Consider the following 20,280-nt stretch of genomic DNA (forward strand, 5'->3'; position numbering starts at 1 on the left):
AGCCAGTTCTGTAACTGACCCTACTAAAAGAATGTGGCAGAATAGGCTGTGGTTGTCTTATTGCTAAAGAAGGTTGTAGATCATTTGCTGCTTTCCTTTGAATGTATTAACAAATGTGTTGGGGTTTCTTTTCTTTTTTTTTTGAGACTTTGCTGAGAAATAAAAAGATGTGTAAATTCTGATGCATTGCATTATTTTTCGCCATTTTTATAGTAGGACTCTGAACAACTGGTGATATAAAGCACATTTGATAATTTTAACCAAACTATCACTTTTCTTTTGGCTCAATTATTTTAGAATAAGTTTTAGCTGTTTCTATTTTGATAATCATTATAATATTACAGATTATAAAACATTTGAAAAGCAAACTTTTTTTTTAAACCCTGCACACTTTAACCACTTAGCAGTAATCACTGTTATGTGGTTTTTCAAGACTTTTTTTCTTTTTCAATGACTTTGACTTTTCTTTTTCAAAAAACCACAAGCACTCTGTTTGCATAATTTTGTATCTTGGTTTTTTTCCACCTATCTTGATACAGAACAAGCATTTCCTCCTGTCATTAAGAATTTTTTGCAATCATAATTTTTAATGTTGCATGTGGATGTATGTATAATTCACTTAACCATCCCCAACTGTTAAACACTCTAGTGGACACTTTTGTCCATAAGCCTATGATCAAATCAATGACTGTTTTTTAAAATAAGTTCTCAGGAGTGGAATTACTGGGTCACAGAATAAGCCTTAAATCATTTGGCACTTATTACCAAATCGTTTTCCAGAAAGTATCCATCATATTACACCACTAGCCAACATTCTATGTTATGGACTGTTTAAAAAAAAAAAAAAAAACCTAGATAATGTGATAGATGAAATTACCTCATTATTGCTTTAATTTGCACTTTTCTGATTATAGGGGTGCTGATTATATATTTTCTTTCATGTTATCACTTGCTTGAGAATTTTCTGGTCATTGCTTTTTCCCTCTCTGAGGTGAGACTTAAGTGTTTTCCGTACTGAGCCACCAGAAACCTGTCTGTTCTAAGCCTATACGCTTTGTGCAGGCAGTCTTCTGAGAGCCAGTGGCGGGGAGGGCTCTGTATACTTACGCCGTTGCCCTAGTTGTTGGCAAACTCTACTAAGCCATACTGCTAGTGGGAAAGACAATCTGGGACCAGCTGAGACTAGTAGTATGATTTTCGCTCCATCACTGAACACAAAGGAAGAACGTAACAGCCAGCAAAGTCCTTATGTTGGCCAATGGCACTGGCACCATTTACTCCTGGGATCTCGAGTGGGCACTGTTGCTTTAACAAGGCCATTGTCCTTTCTCTTTCTGGAGCATCTCCAGAAATCTGGATAAAGCATCTCCTCTCTGATGAAGTCAGCTTTGCTAGAACTGTGCAGCGTGCAGAGGTGTAAAAGAGGCCTCAAAGGTGTTGATTTCATGATGATGGAGATATAAAGCATTTCCTCCTGCCTTAACTTTGGAGGGCTCACCTCCTCTATAGGGTGCTTTTGTGCTAAAGAAAGTCAGCGAAGAAGAAAGTGTGTTCAGGGCTGCAGGGGCCAGACCAGCTGCAGGGTTTTAGACAAGAGGGACTTCTTGTGGCTGGAGGGACTCATGGTCCTGTCACTGGTCTCTGCTGGGTGTGGAGGGCTTCACATACATGCTACCATGGGGTATATGCACAGGTCTATGCCTAACCAAAGAAAAGTGAAAGATCTCTTCCAAAATCCAGGTGGTGAGTCGTGAGTTAAGGATGCCACTGTCCAGTATCCACCTCCGGGGAACAAGCACAGAAACCATCCCTAATACAAATGCCTCTGGAGGTTCCGTAGTGGCTGATCTCAACGGGTTGGCAGTAAAGGTAAAAATCATTCAGCGGGGCCTAGATCATAAATTCCGTCAAGGCTGGAGCTCAGGAGATGTTGAGAATCCATCCAGTTCTTGTCTCCTTCCCACCCCCTCTTGGGGAAAACAGCCTTCCCCCAGGTTGGGGGCTCAATCAGTGTTCAGCACTGGCCACTCTCCCGAGTGGAAGATGCCACCCCCTTTCCCCCTCACTCCTGACAACTCACTGCTCCCCACATCCTAATCCATTCTGCTTAGAAATCTCCCTTTCTGGTTCCAGGTAGCAGTATCATGGCTGCTTTGGTTCAAACTCATGCCTCTTGCCAGATAGCAAGGCTCTGTCTGTCCACCCCAGTTTCATTGCCTTTCACTCGCTTCCCGCAGGCAGAGAAAGCTTCCCCACAGAATAAATCTGCCCACTCTGTGCTTACAAATGGTGGCCGGTAGTTTGCCAACAGTTTTTCTATTAAGTTCTGAGCTCTCAACAGGGCTGTACAAGGCTCCCATCCTAGGTGGTCTGTCTTTAAGACTAGCTCGTGCTTCACCCCTACCCCCATGAGACTTTTCTCATCACCTCTTACAGGTTGGTCTCTTCCTTCTCCATGTTCCATGGGCCTCTTAAATAAGCCTATGTAAGGTCACTTTTCATGTGGTTTTGTAGTTGGTGTTTATGATCATAATTTTAACTGAAAAATATCCCTAGGATGCTTGTCAGACTCTTCTGAAACGCCTTAAACCCATCATCAGCAAGAATCCCAAAGGCACTTGGAAAGATTGGGTAAGAATTACTGTTTCTGTGTGTAATGTTAGAAAAAAAGTAGAGAGAGTGAGAGAGAAATATGTGAGTCAAATATCAGTGGAAAGGGCACACTAAAAGGTATTACACTTATATGATGATCGAGGCCTTTGGCTTTTGGCTCACAGCATGTGGAAATATTATCATAGGATGATGGCAGAACTCCTGCTTCTGAGACAATTCTCTGTTAGAGAACAGAAAGTTCCTCTTGTTTTAAGCGAGAATTAATATTTCTTCCTAAGGAATCTAGGTATTTTCTTGATAATAGCTATCAATCTATCTGTTCTCTTTTGCTGCTGCTGCTGCTAAGTCGCTTCAGTCGTGTCTGACTCTGTGCGACCTCATAGATGGCAGCACATCAGGCTCCACTGTCCCTGGGATTCTCCAGGCAAGAACACTGGAGTGGGTTGCCATTTCCTTCTCCAATGCATGAAAGTGAAAAGTGAAAGTAAAGTCGCTCAGTCGTGTCCGACTCTTTGTGACCCCATGGACTGCAGCCTACCAGGCTCCTCCGTCCATGGGATTTTCCAGGCAAGAGTACTGGAGTGGGGTGCCATCGCCTTCTCTGCTGTTCTCTTTTGGGGGGGTTCTATTGTTCCTAAAATTGGAAGATAATACCACAGTCACTCTGTAAAAGTAAAAGTCATATAAGCACTCATTTAGAAAGAGAAAGCCAAGCCATTTGGGTATATATTCAACTGCTCCCTTTGATCTACTTACAATCTAGTTGGACAGGAAGACACATCCTAAAATCAACTAGGAAACTATTCAGAATAATGGGTTTTAAAGTACCAGATGGTGTGGAATGGATACCCACTGAAGACTGGGTGTATTTGTCATACCGACAGTTCTAGGATGTTAAGTCACATTAAAGCACTGGTCTGGAGGAAATCACACTGGGAAATCTTACTTAGAAATGGTCCTGCTATTGCATAGAGTTAGGACTCATTCTGTAATTCATATTTATGAGCGCTCTCAATCCTTTCTGGGCATCTTTATTTCTGCCCTCTGCCCAGTGCTGCCTGAGAGAGTCTGACTGGAGAAAGATGGAGTGCAAGCAAGTCGCTCTTCCACCATAATGGAATGCTGCCCTCCATCCCATTTTCTTCTGTGATGCTTACACTTCTCACCTTTTTCTTTCTCAGACCTAAATTGCATCGTTTTGTATCTTAGTCAGCTGTGTACACTGCAGAGTCAGGAGAACTTCAGGTGTAAATGGTACGATTTAGCAAGATTGTGCCCATCTCTAAGTCTACCATGGACAGTGAAAATGACAGTCGCTCCGTTGCTTCTGACTCTTTGAGGCCCCGTGGGCTACACCATCCATGGAATTCTGCAGGCCAGAACACTGGAGTGGGTAACTGTTCCTTCTCCAGGGCATCTTCCCAGCCCAGGGATTGAACCCAGGGCTCCTGCACTGCAGGCAGATTCTTTACCAGCTGAGCCACCAGAGAAGCCCAAATGGATACTTGATATTAAAATTAAACATCTGACCACCTTTGGTTTCCTGATACGTTCCATGTTAATAGGCTAAGTCTTTCCAGGTGACTGGATGAAATTCTTCACAAACAGAACATGTGTTGGCAACAGTAGTCCAGTCTATAAGTGTAAAATACCGTAAGAGTCATTTATTATTGTGATATGCATTGAACAAATGCCATTCCTATAAGCACTGAACCACAAATGACCTATAGAAGGTGGAAAATGCTGAAAGGAATAAATTAATGTTGGTCCTTCTGTGTTTTTACTCCTGATCGCTTTATTTAACACAAAGTAAAATTAAAATGTGAGTCTTGAGTGACTCTTACTTTAAACATCTTTACTGTATCACATTGTACTCTTTTTTTTCCAGGCACAGGCTGCCTTTAATGAAAGCATTAGTCTCTCAGCTACTGGATACTTCAGGTAAATAGTCCTTTTGATCATATGCTATGGAAAACAGCAGTAGTATTTTAAAGGAGAGTTTCATTTCTGTTTGTACTTTTGGCAAAAAATGATTTTGTACTTTCTGTTAACCCACTGTCATAAATAACTTTTAGCTGCTACTTAATCCAGATGTCAGAAAGCCTGGGGAAAAATAGACATACAAATAAAATACAGTTGAATCAATGATTCAAATCATTCAGTTCAGTTCAGTCGTTCAGTCGTGTCCGACTCTTTGCGACCCCGTGAACCGTACCACGCCAGGCCTCCCTGTCCATTACCAACTCCCTGAGTCCACCCAAACCCATGTCCATTGTGTCGGTGATGCCATCCAACCATCTCATCCTCTGTTGTCCCCTTCTCCTCCTGCCCTCAATCTCTCCCAGGGTCTTTTCAAATGAGTCAGCTCTCCGCATCAGGTGGCCAAAGTTTTGGAGTTTCAGCTTCAACATCAGTCCCTCCAATGAACACCCAGGACTGATCTCCTTTAGGATGGACTGGCTGGATCTCCTTGCAGTCAAGGGGCTCTCATGAGTCTTCTCCAACACCACAGTTCAAAAGCATCAATTCTTTGGTGCTCAGCTTTCTTTATGGTCCAACTCTTACATCCATACATGACCACTGGAAAAACCATAGCTTTGACTAGACGGACCTTTGTTGGCAAAGTGATGTCTCTGCTTTTTAATATGTTGTCTAGGTTGGTCATAACTTTCCTTCCAAAGAGCAAGCGTCTTTTAATTTCATGGCTGCAGTCACCATCCACAGTGATTTTGGAGCCCAGAAAAATAAAGTCAGCCACTGTTTCCACTGTTTCCCCATCTATTTGCCATGAAGTGATGGGACTGGATGCCATGATCTTAGTTTTCTGAATGTTGGGAAAGCCAACTTTTTCACTCTCCTCTTTCACTTTCATCAAGAGGCTCTTTAGTTCTTCTTCACTTTCTGCCATAAGGGTGGTGTCATCTGCATATCTGAGGTTATTGATACTTCTCCCGGCAATCTTGTTTCTAGCTTGTGCTTCTTCCAGCCCAGCATTTCTCATGATGTACTCTGCATAGAAGTTAAATAAGCAGGGTGACAATATACAGCCTTGACCTACTCCTTTTCCTATTTGAAACCAGTTTGTTGTTCCATGTCCAGTTCTGACTGTTGTTTCCTGACCTGCATACAGGTTTCTCAAGAAGCAGGTCAGGTGGTCTGGAATTCCCATCTCTTCCAGAATTTTCCACAGTTTATTGTGATCCACACAGCCAAAGGCTTTGGCATAGTCAATAAAGCAGAAATAGATGTTTTTTGGAACTCTCCTGCTTTTTCAATGATTCAGCGGACGTTGGCAATTTGATCTCTGGTTCCTCTGCCTTTTTTAAAACCAGCTTGAATATCTGGAAGTTCATGGTTCATGTATTGCTGAACCCTAGCTTGGAGAATTTTGAGTTTTTTTACTTTACTAGTGTGTGAGATGAGTGCAATTGTGTGGTAGTTTGAGCATTCTTTGGCATTGCCTTTCTTTGGGATTGGAATGAAAATTGACCTTTTCCAGTCCTGTGGCCACTGCTGAGTTTTCCAAATTTGCTGACATATGGAGTGCAGCACTTTCACAACATCATCTTTTAGGATTTGAAATAGCTCAACTGGAAAATCATCACCTCCACTAGCGTTGTTCATAGTGATGCTTCCTAAGGCCCATCTGACTTCACATTCTAAGATGTCCAGCTCTAGGTGAGTGCGAGTGATCACACCTTCATCATTATCTGGGTCGTGAAGATCTTTTTTGTACAGTTTTTCTGTGTATTCTTGCCCCCTCTTCTTAATATCTTCTGCTTCTATTAGGTCCATATCATTTCTGTCCTTTATTGAGCCCATCTTTGCATGAAATGTTCCCTTGGTATCTCTAATTTTCTTGAAGAGATCTCTAGTCTTTCCCATTCTATTGTTTTCCTTTAATTCTTTGCATAGAACACTGAGGAAGGCTTTCTTATCTCTCCTTGCTATTCTTTGGAACTCTGCATTCAAATCGGTATATCTTTCCTTTTCTTTTTTTGCCTTTCACCTCTCTTCTTTTCACAGCTATTTCTTACAAATAGGCATTACGCCTCCTCAGACAGCCATTTTGCTTTTTTGCATTTCTTTTTCTTCATAGTGGGACGTATGAAGAGTTCCCTGGGGGTTACCAAGGAAGGAGTGGTTGACATTGTGTTGAAAACTCACTGTGTCCCTTAAGAAATGAAGGAAAAGAGATGCAAATGCAATCTATAGTAAGATAAATACCGTTGTCTAGATTGGCAAAAAAATAAGAAATTTAACAGTATCTATGTGTTTGCTGTCAAGATGTGGAACAACTAGAGCTCAGAAACTTTGGAAAGCAATCTATCAAATTATTTAATGGAGAGTGAAAGCCATCAGGAGGCAGAGAGATGTAGAGAGTCGCACCTGATTGTCTCTCTTTGCCAGTTCTTGTGGGAGTCTGAGGGCGCTGGCAGGGATAAGCCCCTCCAGGCTGGGAGGAGAGGAGGAGAGAAGAGTAGAAAGTACTGGTCAGCTGCTGGCCTATGCTTCTCTTCTACCATGACATTCATTTGGTGTCCTTAAAGAAGAGTTGGGAACAGAGCAGTCCTTGGAGCCTGATGGAGAGACCAGAGTGCTGGCAAAGAATGAGAGCCAGGGGGCCTGACCCCACCTACAGAAGGCTGAATCCTCAGGCCAGAAAGAGACACCGAAAAGGGTGCACCTTTGATGTAGTATTTGGTGTAAAATCCAGCTGGAATTCCCCAAGCCTGATTACAACAGGATTACATGACCCTATATTAACCAAAAACAACAGGATGAATATCCAAATGATCAGCAGTTAACTGCCAAGCCTAGGGAGTTAGTGGTAGGGAGTGGTTTCCTGTTTTTCTCAGACAAAGCAAGTTTAATAAGAAAGAAGTAAATATTTATTCATTCCACAGCTTTACTCCTTATATTATGTGCTGCACATCTTTGAATCACAAGTGTACTCCTCTCGTTTTTGCCAGGCGTGCAAATTGGGCACAGCTCCTCATGGGTCTGTTTAATTACTGTGGTCTGCAATGAAGCGGCTTGATCGTTTAACAACACTCCTCAAAAATTCTGTTTCCTCCAGGGGTTATGAGTCGAACATAAACTGGGAGACAGGCGAAGGCCACCCTTTCGAATACTTTGTTTATGGAGCAGTCTGTTCCGAGGTTGAGATAGACTGCCTGACAGGTGCTCATAAGGTCAGTACCAATTTGGGAAGGTCTTTGAGCTGAACTCTAGATCCATTTATTTTCCACATATTCCATCTGTCTGAGCACTAGAGAGGCACCACATAATTGGCTAAGGATAGTTTCTCTATATTACCAAAGGAAATAGGAGCTCAGCAATCACCTTGGTGCAACGGTTAGAAAGCAACTGGCAGCCTCTCTTCTTTATGTCCCTGCCCTCTTAAATGGGCACAGGTGTTCCCGCCAGCCTGGCTGGGCCTGCTATCCTCTCCTCCTCTGTAGGTTATCAGAGAACTTTTGGTTACCAAGCTGTAATGTTAGATTTAGTCTCTCCTCTGCTCTAAAAATTCATAACCTAAAATGGCAATTTTTGCTGATGAACCCTGAGTTCTTGATTCAGAAACTATCACCCAGCCAGCTGGACTGTTGAGGGCAGAGTGTGGTGGTGGCCAGGAAGTTTTGCAACAAGGATCAGGAGGGCCATAAACATTTCCTGTTTTCTGTGGGATGTGTTCTATTTGTTGTAGTGGATTCAACCGAATACGTTACATCCCTCAGCTGGAATCAAAGCCAAGTAAATATTTTCCTCTCCTGTTGTTTGCAAGAAAGAAAAAAAAAGACTACTTAAGCTGCATGAGTCTTTATATAACTTTGAAGTTATACATAATAAACTGTGTTGCTTCTTTTTCCTGAAATATGTGTCTCAACTTTGTCTTCCCAAGTTGTATTCATCAAACTAAACATTTTTACTTGTTTTTAATTACTAGAACATCAGAACAGACATTGTCATGGATATTGGGTACAGTATAAATCCAGCCCTTGATGTAGGCCAGGTATGTGGAACTAATGTTCCTCTCTCCTTGTTTGTAAAAGTCAACACTGCTGGGGGGTCTGCAAGGAAAACATTCCACTGGCTTACTCATCTTCTTTTTAAAAAATATGTATTTATTTGTTTTCAATATTTTTGTGTGTGTTTATTTTTTAATATTTATTATTTGGCTGTTCCAGGTCTTAGTTGTAGCATGTAGGATCTTTAGTTGCAGCATGCACGGTCTAGTTCCCTGACCAGGGAACAAACCTGGGTCCCCTGCATTGTGGAATCTCAGCTACTGGCCCAACCTAGAAGTCCCGATTCATCATCTTCTTGTGTGTGTGTGTGTGTGTGTGTGTGTGTGTGTGAATCACTCAGTAACGTCTGACTCTTTGCAACCCCATGGACTGTAGCCCGCCAGGCTCCTCTGTCCATGGGATTTCCCAGGCAAGAATACTGGAGTGGATCGCATCTCCCTCTCCAGGGGATCTTCCTGACCCAGGGATCAAACCCGGGTCTCCTGGACTGCAGGTGGTCTCCTGCATTGCAGGTGGACTCTTTACCAGCTGAGCTACTGGGGAAGCCCACCCATCATATTCTTATTCTCTCCGTTTAGTCAGAATCTTTGTGTTCAGGACAGCCATAGCACTCAAACCTCTTATTGTTTAAAAAGAGGAAGAAAACAAAGGTGTTGTAGGTAGTTTTTGAAAAAATGTGCACTCTGTGACTGGGGAGCTTGAAAGAGCAGGACTGAGCCTAGAGGTAGCAGCATGAACCCCACGCCTGTGGGCTAGAAGTAGGATCCAGGACTTTGTGCTGAGTCCAGAGAAGGTGATGGGCTCTGGCTTCAGGGTTGAGATAGCAAACATCAGATAGTTACAGCACAGCTGCTGATGGGTAGCCTATTTTGCCCACAGATATTTTACAATTTAAATTTGAAATAATTAACAAGATTGAAAAATTACAAGCTGTTTTACATGAATTTTCACATGTCTAGCATCTCTTGGATACACAGAAAATTTGCCAACACTGGAGCTATCTTTCCATGAGGAAAAGTCTATTGGCTGCCTCTTGAGAGAGTCACATGCTCTCTGGAAGCTTCTCTCACTTTATCTACCTGCCTTGGCACCAGTGGGCTGTTCAGCTTCCTATTTCCAATAGAGAACGTAGTCTGAGGGACCCTCTGATTAGGACCTTGACAGGAAAGTGGGAAAAACTTATGGATTGGAGAAGTCAAAGCAGGCAAAGAATGAGCAGGAAGAGGTGTTCTGGGTAGGAGGAAAATGGAGGGAATTAACCTAAAGAAAGAGCTGAGATTCCACACACCTTGCGTTCAGGGCTGGCAGTGAGGATAAGCTGATGGCAGCAGTCACCTGTGTCACAGGGGCTGGATGCGAGGCTGGAGGTAGGGAGTGAAAGAGGATTATGTTGGTAGAAACCTCCCGAGCCAGGCATTTCACTTAGCAGGTGGAAGGGACTTGGCCCGGGGAGCAGTCTGGAGTGTTAGGAAGACTGTTCTAACATTGTGGTAGAGAAGAACGTCTCTGCTAGTAGACAGAAGTGAGGATGGAGAAAATGTGGCTGCAGGAAGGAAGGGAAGAGAAGACCCAGAAATCAGAAACCTGCATGGAATGGTAATTTCATCCATGTGCTGACATCTAAGAGCTGGAGCCTTTTAAAGCTGTAAAGGAAGCTCAGGGAGCACACAGTTCAAACCCTTCATGTTACGATCGAAGAGACAGTCCAGAGATGTGAGGCCAGCCAGCTGATGAGTGAGGGGTAGGGGGTGAGCCGCCAGGGTTCCAGAGCTTTGAGAATCTCTCCTGGGGTGCTGAGGTCTATGGGCAAACTGTCAGAGAGGGTTTCACCTGCCTCATAGGCAGAAAAAAAATCAAGATGTTTGGGCTACGGGCTCTCTGAGGGCTCTTCTGGAGCTGCAGCTTTAATGCCAGGCTGAGATTCAAACTCACATTCTTTGACTGAACTTAGCACTCAGAGAGATGTTCAGACATGCTCTAAAGTGAACTTGAAAGTAAGCTTTCAGAGACAGGCTCCAAAATATGCAAAGAACCCTCTTAAACTACATTTTTAAAATTCAGGCAAACAGCATGAAGTTGAAATGCTGCTATTGGCTGTATTTTCTCATATATGGAATTTTTCTTTTTTGCCTCAGATTGAAGGTGCGTTTATTCAAGGCATGGGACTTTATACAATAGAGGAACTGAATTATTCTCCTCAAGGTGTCCTGTACACCCGGGGCCCGAACCAGTATAAAATCCCTGCCATCTGTGACATCCCCATGGAGCTGCACATTTCTTTGTTGCCTCCCTCTGAAAACTCGAATACCCTGTATTCGTCTAAGGTAAGCTGTGCTCCATGAATAAATGAGTGTTTATGTGATACCTGTGCCGGGAGGGAGGGGCTACATTAATCTCTTGGTTGATTGGTTTTTGTTTTTTTTTTTCCTCGGAGTATAGGGGCAAAAGCCTGATTAAACATTTTAATTTTAAAGTAATTAAACATTATAAATTTCTTTAAAAATACTCCAAATTGTGGACACAAGCTACTATTATCATCAGGTTGCATCTGATTTTTCATCTTCATGCCAGTAATCAGCATCATGCCTCTATCTGCTCTCTCCCTTTGGGGTCATTTCCTTCCACTGGAATCCTCAGAATATAAATACTGAGCTAAAAGAATGGATTAGTTTTTTAAAGGAAAAAGTTGCATATATAATATTTAATGTATACATACATGCACATGTGTATTCATAGATGTGCACGTACATGAGATACATACATTCATATATATATACACACATACAGAGAAAGAGAGAGAGAGTCATAATCTAGTTGACTTGTCTCCCTACCAGGGTCTGGGAGAGTCTGGGGTATTCCTGGGGTGCTCAGTGTTTTTCGCCATCCACGATGCAATAAGGGCAGCACGACAGGAGAGAGGCCTGCCTGGACCACTGAGGCTCAACAGCCCACTGACTCCAGAGAAGATTAGAATGGCCTGTGAAGACAAGTTCACAAAAATGGTACGTTCTGCTCCAACAAGTCTGAATTTTTTCCCCTGTCCTTGTAACTAAGTTTCGTTAGTCCACCACGGTGGTTTTCCATGGAAGAAAAGTTGACATGAATCTGAAGACAATTGAGTGAGACAGCAGCCTGCCTGCAGTGGGGTCATTTCTACACCATTTAAAAAGAAAAGTTCAGTCTTCATTCAGCAATTGTATGCTCCTCCTTAGTTTTGTTCCCTTCCCAGGACACATTAGTCAGAAGTTCGGGAACTATGCTCTGATCCCAAGAAACCCAGGCCAAGAATATGGGCCACCCCAACATTCTTAACTTCCTCTACCCAAGCCATGGGAGTCTGTGCAGTTCCTGATCAGAACCCCAGAGAGGGAGGGATCCTTTCCCTCCCGCCAGTAGCAGGAATGCCTCCTGCAACACCCTGGTCAAGCAAACATCTCCACTCTCCGTGGGCATTTTCAGTGATGGGATTTTTAACTGTGGCAGGTCATGCCATTCAGAGTGACCCCTCTGACTATAAACACGTTATTCCTTAAATTGAGGGGAGAGCCCTGTACTATACAACCTCTCGTGATGGCTCTTCACGGTACCCCTTAAAGCTCTTCCAAAGCCCCGGGAATCACCTCTTCACTGTGGAGAAGCACAGACGCTGACTCCTCCTGTCCTCTTTTCCGCTTCAAGCCTGAGATGACTCTCCTGGCTGCCCTGCCCAGTCCGACCCTTGGTCCTCTCCTTGACTCCTCCATGTTTCTCATGCTGTGATGGTTGGCTCTCTCACTGTCCTGGTCACCCTCTGGGTGGTTTTTATCCTGTTTTATAATCTGCTCTTTTTCACATGTCATAAACATCTTCCAAGTTGCAAACATCCAAATTTGTCTTTTTATTCCAGATTCCAAGAGATGAACCTGGATCGTATGTTCCTTGGAGCGTACCCATATGAATCAAATACAAACCTCTGGTGAAGATGCGGGGATTCTTGCAACAAAGCAATCTATCCAGGCTCAGTGCTCTAGGGTGATAGGTCTGAAAGACAAATTTTCACAGTTCAGAAATCATTTCACAGAGTATTGCTTTTATAGGATGCTGATTTTAAATGTTCTAGTTAGAATCTGATAGATATGCTTAAGCAATTTAGAAACCATATTTTAAATGGCATAAATGCTAACTGATTTCCTCTACAATGATATTCTTTATTATTCTGTCCCTTACTTAGACCCATCCAGCTAAATAGAATGGAAGATGATGATTTGTATGTGATTCATAGTTGCCTTGCATCCACCAACAGAAATTATACTGTCTAGTAAAAGGCAATTTTCTAAATAATTTTATTAGTGTGAAATGTAAAGTTGTCATTTTCTTGTCCCCATTTGCTTTCCCCATCTGTTGTCAGAATGGATAGCAGGTACTATATGGAACCAAAAATAAAAACAGATAAATTGAACTTCATCAAAACTAAAAGCTTTGGTGCTTCAGAAGACACTTTGAGAAACTGAAAAGACGAACCACAGAATATGGGGAAATATTTGCAAATAATATGTCTGATAAAGATCTAGTGTGCAGAATATCAGAATATATTTTAAAACACTTGCAACACAACAATAAAAAGATAAATAACTCAAATTTTAAATGAGCAAAGGAATTAAATAGACATTTCTCTAAAGATATCTAAATGGCCAATAAGCACATGAAAAGATGCTCAAACTCATCAGTCATGAAGAAAAAGGAAGTAAAAATCACAATGAGGTATCATTTTACGCCCAGTAGGATGGCTGTAACCAACATGATGGATAATAGTATGTGTTGGCAAGGATGTGAAGCAACTGCAACTCTTATCCCTTGGCAGGAAGAATGAAAATGTACAGATCCTCTGGAAAATAGTTTGGCATTTCCTCAAAGAGTTAAACATGTAGTTGTCATATGACCACTCTTACATATATACCCAGGAGAATTGAAAACATATATTCAGAAAAAAACTTACGCACAAATATTCATAGCATTATTCATAATAATCAATGTGGAAACAATCTAACTCTATTAACTGATAACAAAATGTGATAAACAAAATAGCCACACAAGGGAATGTTACTGAGCCATACAAAAGAATGAAATTCTGATACATGCTACAATGTGGATGAACCTTGAAAACATTGTCTAAGCGAAAGTAGCCAGACACGAAAGGCCACATATTGTATGATTCCACCTATATGAAATGTCCAGAACAGGCAAATTCATAGAGACAAGAAATAGTTGCCAGGCCCTAAGGGGACATGGGGGATGGGGCAGTAAAGAGTGAATTTTACGGTATGTGAATTACATCTCAAAAAAAAGCACATATGAAGGGAAAGAGAAAAATGTGGAAAGGATGGAGAAGTTGTGAGAATCACAAGAAACTTATCCCAATGGCCTTTAGTGACAGGAAACCTCAAAGGGGGCTGAGCAGCAGCAAGACACTATCATTGAAAAACCCCGTTTCCATTAATGGCAGACAGAAGCATCTGCAGTGACGTATGGACTAGAGGCTGGAGTGTAATACCTTCTCCCTGTCACACTCTCAACTCTTGACTCTTGTCTCAGGGCCAGGTAAGATGGCAAAGCTTCTTCAGTGGCTTCAGACTAAGGACTAAGGTCATTCTTGCTATGGTGACACTTAGTTACATTATATCCCTTTAAAGAGCGGATTTTCTCATTTGTACCACAAATGATTATGGAGCACCAATTATGTGCCAGGCACTGTTCTAGTCACTTAGAACATAGCAGTAAATGTAGTCAACAAAGATCTTGCCCTTGTGAAGATTATAATCTAGTCAAGGGAGACAAACAGAAAACAGTGCATATAATTAAATTACGGAGTGTGAGCGATGGAGAAGAGTGTGGAGGGTGTACTGAAAGTAGAGCAGGTTAAGGCTGACGGATGGTGAGGGTGGCCTGGAGCAGGCTGAGCTGGATGCATCCGGAGGTGAGAATGGCGAGGGCCTGAGCCAAGCAGGTACCTGGAGGAAGCGAATGTCAGCATTTGTGGGCAAAGTGTCACCCCCATGGGGAGTGGCGGGGGGAGGGTGCCTGCCTACCTGTGGACCACCATGGCGCCTGCAAGCCTGGAACAGGCCTGGGGAGGGGCAGACATCCAGAGCCTTGAGACCATTGTGAGGACGTGGGCTTTTCATCTGAAAGAAGAGAAGTAACCTAAACTGACACATTTAAAGGCTCGTCCTGGATAATATCATGACACAGATCATATGAGGGCGCATTCTTAGGACTCACAGCTTCTCAGTCTTCCCCGAGTTTTCTCTTTCTTCTGCTTTCTCCTCTTCTCCTGTTGTACCTTCACCAACCCCTCCTCCAGCCCATCTATAGACACTGGGATTCCCCAGGGAGCCTCGTCTCTCATGCCCTCTCCCTTGCTGGCGCCTTCACTCCTGTGGTTTCTCTCACTCAGGGTCCAGCTCTGAAAACCCAACTTGCCTGTCCCTGCCATTTGCAAGTCACACAATCACCTCCAACTTAATGGTTCCCAAACAGATCTCTTCATCGCAGCCATCCACAAGATGCTAAGCCAGAGGCAGGGATGGGGTCGGGGTAGGTGAGGGGAGTGATGCAAGATGCTCTGTTCCCTCCGTGCAAGAGTCCGTCAAGCCCACCTGGGAGAAATACCTTACATCTTTCCCTCACTCTCTTTATTCCCATGGCAACTATGTTGTTCCAAGTCACCGTTATTTTCAAGCTGACTATTGCAGTAGTCTCCTCAGCTTTGCCCTGCATTCATTTTGCTTCCCTTCCAAACCATTCTGCAGATTAAAGCCAAAGTCAAAAGTTATATGTTAGAGTTTGGATACACAGACACATACACACAATATGAGCATGTTACATCCTTGCCTGAAACTCTGCCATGGCTGCCACCACTGCTCCAGATCCCTAGGGTGGCAAGCCTGCCCTTGGTGACCTGTTGTTCCCTGCCTATCTCTCCAGCAGTATCTCATGACTTCTCTCTTTTGCTACGAGCATTTCCTGTTCTCTTTCGCACTTGGGAGACTGTCCGTGATCTCTGCCTGGAAGGTGCTATCACCCATCCTTTGGTCTGTCTGCTACTAAGCAGTGCTTCTCTGATTTTAAAATGCACACCAATAACTTAAGGATCTTGTTCAAATGCAATCCAGCAAGCCCAGAAGCAATCAGGTAAGCTGAGAGTAGTACATCCAGAATCAAGCACAAGCAGGAATGGCAGGAACGAGCCAGCTGCAGGGAACCCAGACCACCTAACCCACTACTGTTGTGTCAGCATGTCTCCCAGAAATCCCTGTGGCTACATGGTGAAGTGAGAGACCCCTTATGACAGACTGACGGAAAAGGGAGAGTCTGAGCTTGGTTCATGAGTGGGTGGGCTCGGGCTGTGCCTCCAAGGTAGATATGGTGCTGTTTTCACTACAGCCTGCATCAGACACGGTGGGGGAAGAGCTCGGTGGTGCACTTGAGCATCCACTTGGTGGGGAGAGCAGAGGGGCTACATGGGCTCATGTGTAGTAGGGAATTGTTTGGCCAGCTGGGTAGAACATGGAAGGGGAAAGATTGGAGGACTAGGGATGAGAGGCTTATGAAGGAGTAGAAGGGAATGGGTGCAGCATGTGGAGGTTTTCATATCACATGTTCAAAACATGAACTGTCTTCTAAAGAAATCTAAAAATAACAGTGTAGAGAACATAACCTTTCTTCCATTCACAAACAAAACAAGTTCATCTGACTCCTTAGGATGAGACATTACACCAGGAATAATTGGCCAAGTGTTGTGGAGTTGTACACAAAGCATACCTTTTCTGTGTCTGCGTGAAAGAGCAGCCAGACTGATCCCATGGAGGATGACCAGCAGACAGAGAGCAGCCCTGAGGGGTGATTCCGGTCTGCTCTCTGTGTGTTCCTCTCATCAAAGCATGTAACATGGGATCCACTGTTCGTGTTGCATCTGAACCACTCAGAAGTGGCTGGTCTAACAGGACGATAGAACTGCCTAGAGAAGGTCCAGGTGAAACGCCAACTGGGAGGCTTGTGAGGTTAGAGCTGCATCCTCGTGGATGCGGCATACTCGAAATTAAAGGGCTACATATGATGTCCCCAGCGAACAATCAACAAACTGACATAAAATATCTGGACATTTATAGCATATTATGTGTCCATCGTTTATAATCTTGCACGCATGCATGCACAGTCATGTCCAACTTTTTGTGACCCCATGGACTGTAGCCTGCCAGGCTTCTCTGTCCATGGAATTTTCCAGGCGAGAATATTGGAGTGGGTAGCCATTTCCTCCTCCTCCAAGGGATCTTCCCAACCTAGGGATCGAACCCTCATCTCCAGCGTTTCCTGCATTGGCAGGTGGGTTTTTTACCTCTAGAGCCACCTGGGAGGCCATCATATATAATAATACTCTTCAAATTGATAGAGTCAAAAACCTAATAGGAGAAAATAGTCAAAGGACAGAAGAATAAATACAATACTAAATGTATAGCAAGACAAAAAATCTCATAACAGAAGAAATGCCTCTTCTGGACTGAAATTTCCCCCAATATTTGAAAAATGGTGAGTGTGGATAATACTCAGTGCTGAGGAAGGATATGGGGAAACTGACACCCTCTCACATATGATTCATTTTATTAGTGCACTTTTTGGAAGCCAAGTAAGTTGGACCTAGAAGCATGCATCTCCTTTAACCCAGGAATTCCAGTTCTTAGACTTTATGCAACAAAAATACTTGCTCAAATGTGCAAAGACAAAACCCAAGGTTTTTTATTGCGGCATTATTTTTAACAGTCAAAAGTGGAAAATAATGCAAACTAATAGGACATTTTAATAAATCATGGCAATAAGCTTTACAAGTTAACATTTATTGAGAACTTACTAGGTGCCAGGTGCTGTTCTAAGTACTTTACATGTATTAGCTGCTCAAATCTTCATAGAAATCCCCAGAGAGATACTGCTACTATTTTGTCCATTTTATAGGTGAGGCAACTGAGGCATAGAACACCTACATAACTTGAAAAAAAGCAAATGTTGAAATAATAGGAATAATTTTATTTCACTTTTTAAATTCATGTATGTACATATAGTTCACATATGCATGTGAAAATTCTATGTGAATACAGAGAAATCTGGTAATAGTCAACTCTGAAAAGTGAAAATTGGAAAGGAGAATTTTCACACTTACTTTATACAATCTTGTGGTTTTGATTTTTTTTTAAATAAGCATTAGATTTATAATTTTAGAACAAGTACATTAACATCTCTGAAGTAGGAAATGGCAACTCACTCCATTATTCTTGCCTGCAAAATCTGATGGACAGAGGAGCCTGGCAGACCAAAGTCCATGGCATTGCAAAGAGTTAGACACAACTGGGCTTGCACATGCACACACACACATTAACACCTAAGACACACCTTAAGACATTACATCTACATGATTTAGTTGCATTTCACTGAGGAACGAAGGTTCCTGTTGCTGGCTGTAAGAAGACATTTTTCTTCCTGTAGGTCAGCCTTATGAAAGAGTCAGTTCCTAGGTAGGTTGATAACAAGTCTGGGGTCTCTGAAGAGAAGAGAGGGTTCTGGGGCTCTCAAGGAGGAGATAGGGGTCTGAAGTTCTCAAGGAGGAGAAAAGGACAAACTTTTTTTCCCTGCATTCCTTAGTCTTCAGTTCAGTTCAGTCGCTTAGTTATGTCTGACTCTTTGAGACCCAATGGACTGCAGCACACCAGGTTTCCCTGTCCATCACCAACTCCCAGAGTTTGCTCAAACTCATGTCCACTGAGTCGGTGATGCCATCCAACCATCTCATTCTCTGTTGTCCCCGTCTCCTCCTGCCTTCAATCTTTCCCAGCATCAGGGTCTTTTCCACTGAGTAAGTTCTTTGCATCAGGTGGCCAAAGTATTGGAGTTTCAGCTTCAGCATCAGTCCTTCCAATGAACACCCAGGACTGATCTCCTTTAAGATGGACTGGTTGGATCTCCTTGCAGTCAAGGGACTCTCAAGAGTCTTCTCCAACACCACAGTTCAAAAGCATCAATTCTTTAGCCCTCAGCTTTCTTTATGGTCCAGCTATCAACATCCATACGTGACTACTGGAAAAACCGTAGCTTTGACTAGATGGACCTTTGGTGGCAAAGTAATGTCTCTGCTTTTTAATATGGTGTCTAGGTTGGTCATATCTTTTCTTCCAAGGAGTAAGAGTTTTTTAATTTCATGGCTGCAGTCACCATCTGCAGTGATTTTGAAGCCCCCAGACTTAATTAAGTCTGTCACTGTTTCCCCATCTATTTGCCATGAAGTGATGGGACCAGATGCCATAATCTTAGTTTTCTGAGTGTTGAGTTTTATGCCAGATTTTTCACTCTCCTCTTTCACTTTCATCAAGAGGCTCTTTAGTTCTTCTTTGCTTTCTGCCATAAAGGAGGTATCATCTGCATATCAGAAGTTATTGATATTTCTTCTGGCAATCTTGATTCCAGCTTGTGCTTCATCCAGCCCTTGTGTGCATGGGACCTTCTTCTGAAGGAGGTCTCCATTATCTTCATTACCTCCAACACTGTGCTCCCAACAGCTGAGGGTATCCAACACCCCTCACCTACATTTATTTATTTCCTAGATGGGGGCACTGAAGCACACACAGTATCTAATGAACCTCTGTATTCCCAGTGCCTATATATGGCACCTGACACAGAAACGGGGACTGTTTGTTCGCTCAGTCGTGTCTGACTCTTTCCGACCCCATGGACTGTAGCCCGGCAGGCTTCTCTGCCCATGGCATTCTCCAGGCAAGAATACTGGAGTGGGTTGCCATTCCCTCCTCCAGGGGATCTTCCCAACCCAGGGATCAAGCCCAGGTCTCCTGCATCTCCAGGCAGATTCTTTCCCACTGAGCCACCAGGGAAGCCCACCTGGCACAGAGGCAGAACTCAAATGTTTGAAAGGCTGAGACACTTTGGGAACCTGTGGGATTACCTGAGTACACGTCTTACCAGCACGAGCGGTCCTTGGTGGATGGCTTAAGTTTCACAGACTAGGTTCCCAGCTGATATTGGACAGCCATCTGTTCCCATACGCCAGTTGTGCTGGTTTCATAGATATAGCTTGGCGGAATTATCTTTGTGGCCCTCACAATGAACCAGCTGGTGGTGCTGCTCAGCTGAACCAAATTTGATATTTTAAGTGGCCCAAGAAGACTACAGCAGCACATGGGACAAATTACTCAGCCATCTCAGATAGAAAGGCTGCCCTGCCCACGGGGTCACACAGGGAAGAAATGCAGAGTCCTCTGTAATTGTTGCTCAGTCACATGTACCAGCTACAAATGTCACCCACGAGCAACTTCTGAATTGCTTGCAGAGCCAAGGAGGCCAAAGAGAGAATTTACAAGCTTGAGGAACAGCTTGAATGGCCATACCGTTGCCAACTCATTCATCAAACTTCAATGGAGGTTCTATGTTACTCTGCATGGGTGCCTTAGGACATGGGGCTTTCCTTTCAGGGGTTTTTACATTCCATCAGAGTACAGAGAAGTGTCACAGAGTGGAGTCCAGGAGCAGCCACTGCAGCTGGCAACCCTGTCTAGTGCTCAAGCCCCCAGGGAAGCCTGCGCTGGCCACTCTATAGAGG

The 20,280-nt window shown here is 43.3% G+C and overlaps 1 protein-coding gene across 1 annotated transcript in view; it reads left to right on the forward strand.

Moving 5' to 3' along the window:
- AOX1 (aldehyde oxidase 1) overlaps positions 1-13,083 on the forward strand; it is a 71,822-nt gene extending 58,739 nt beyond the window's left edge. The window contains exons 28-35 of the mRNA XM_061381191.1: positions 1,741-1,869; positions 2,557-2,631; positions 4,502-4,554; positions 7,694-7,808; positions 8,564-8,629; positions 10,781-10,969; positions 11,480-11,647; positions 12,532-13,083. Of these exons, the coding sequence (XP_061237175.1) occupies positions 1,741-1,869; positions 2,557-2,631; positions 4,502-4,554; positions 7,694-7,808; positions 8,564-8,629; positions 10,781-10,969; positions 11,480-11,647; positions 12,532-12,582 (846 nt within the window). The 3' untranslated portion in view covers positions 12,583-13,083. The remainder of the gene's footprint in view (positions 1-1,740; positions 1,870-2,556; positions 2,632-4,501; positions 4,555-7,693; positions 7,809-8,563; positions 8,630-10,780; positions 10,970-11,479; positions 11,648-12,531) is intronic.
- Positions 13,084-20,280: the final 7,197 nt, after the last annotated feature.

Source organism: Bos javanicus, chromosome 2, assembly GCF_032452875.1.
Source record: "Bos javanicus breed banteng chromosome 2, ARS-OSU_banteng_1.0, whole genome shotgun sequence".
Lineage (NCBI taxonomy): Eukaryota > Metazoa > Chordata > Mammalia > Artiodactyla > Bovidae > Bos > Bos javanicus.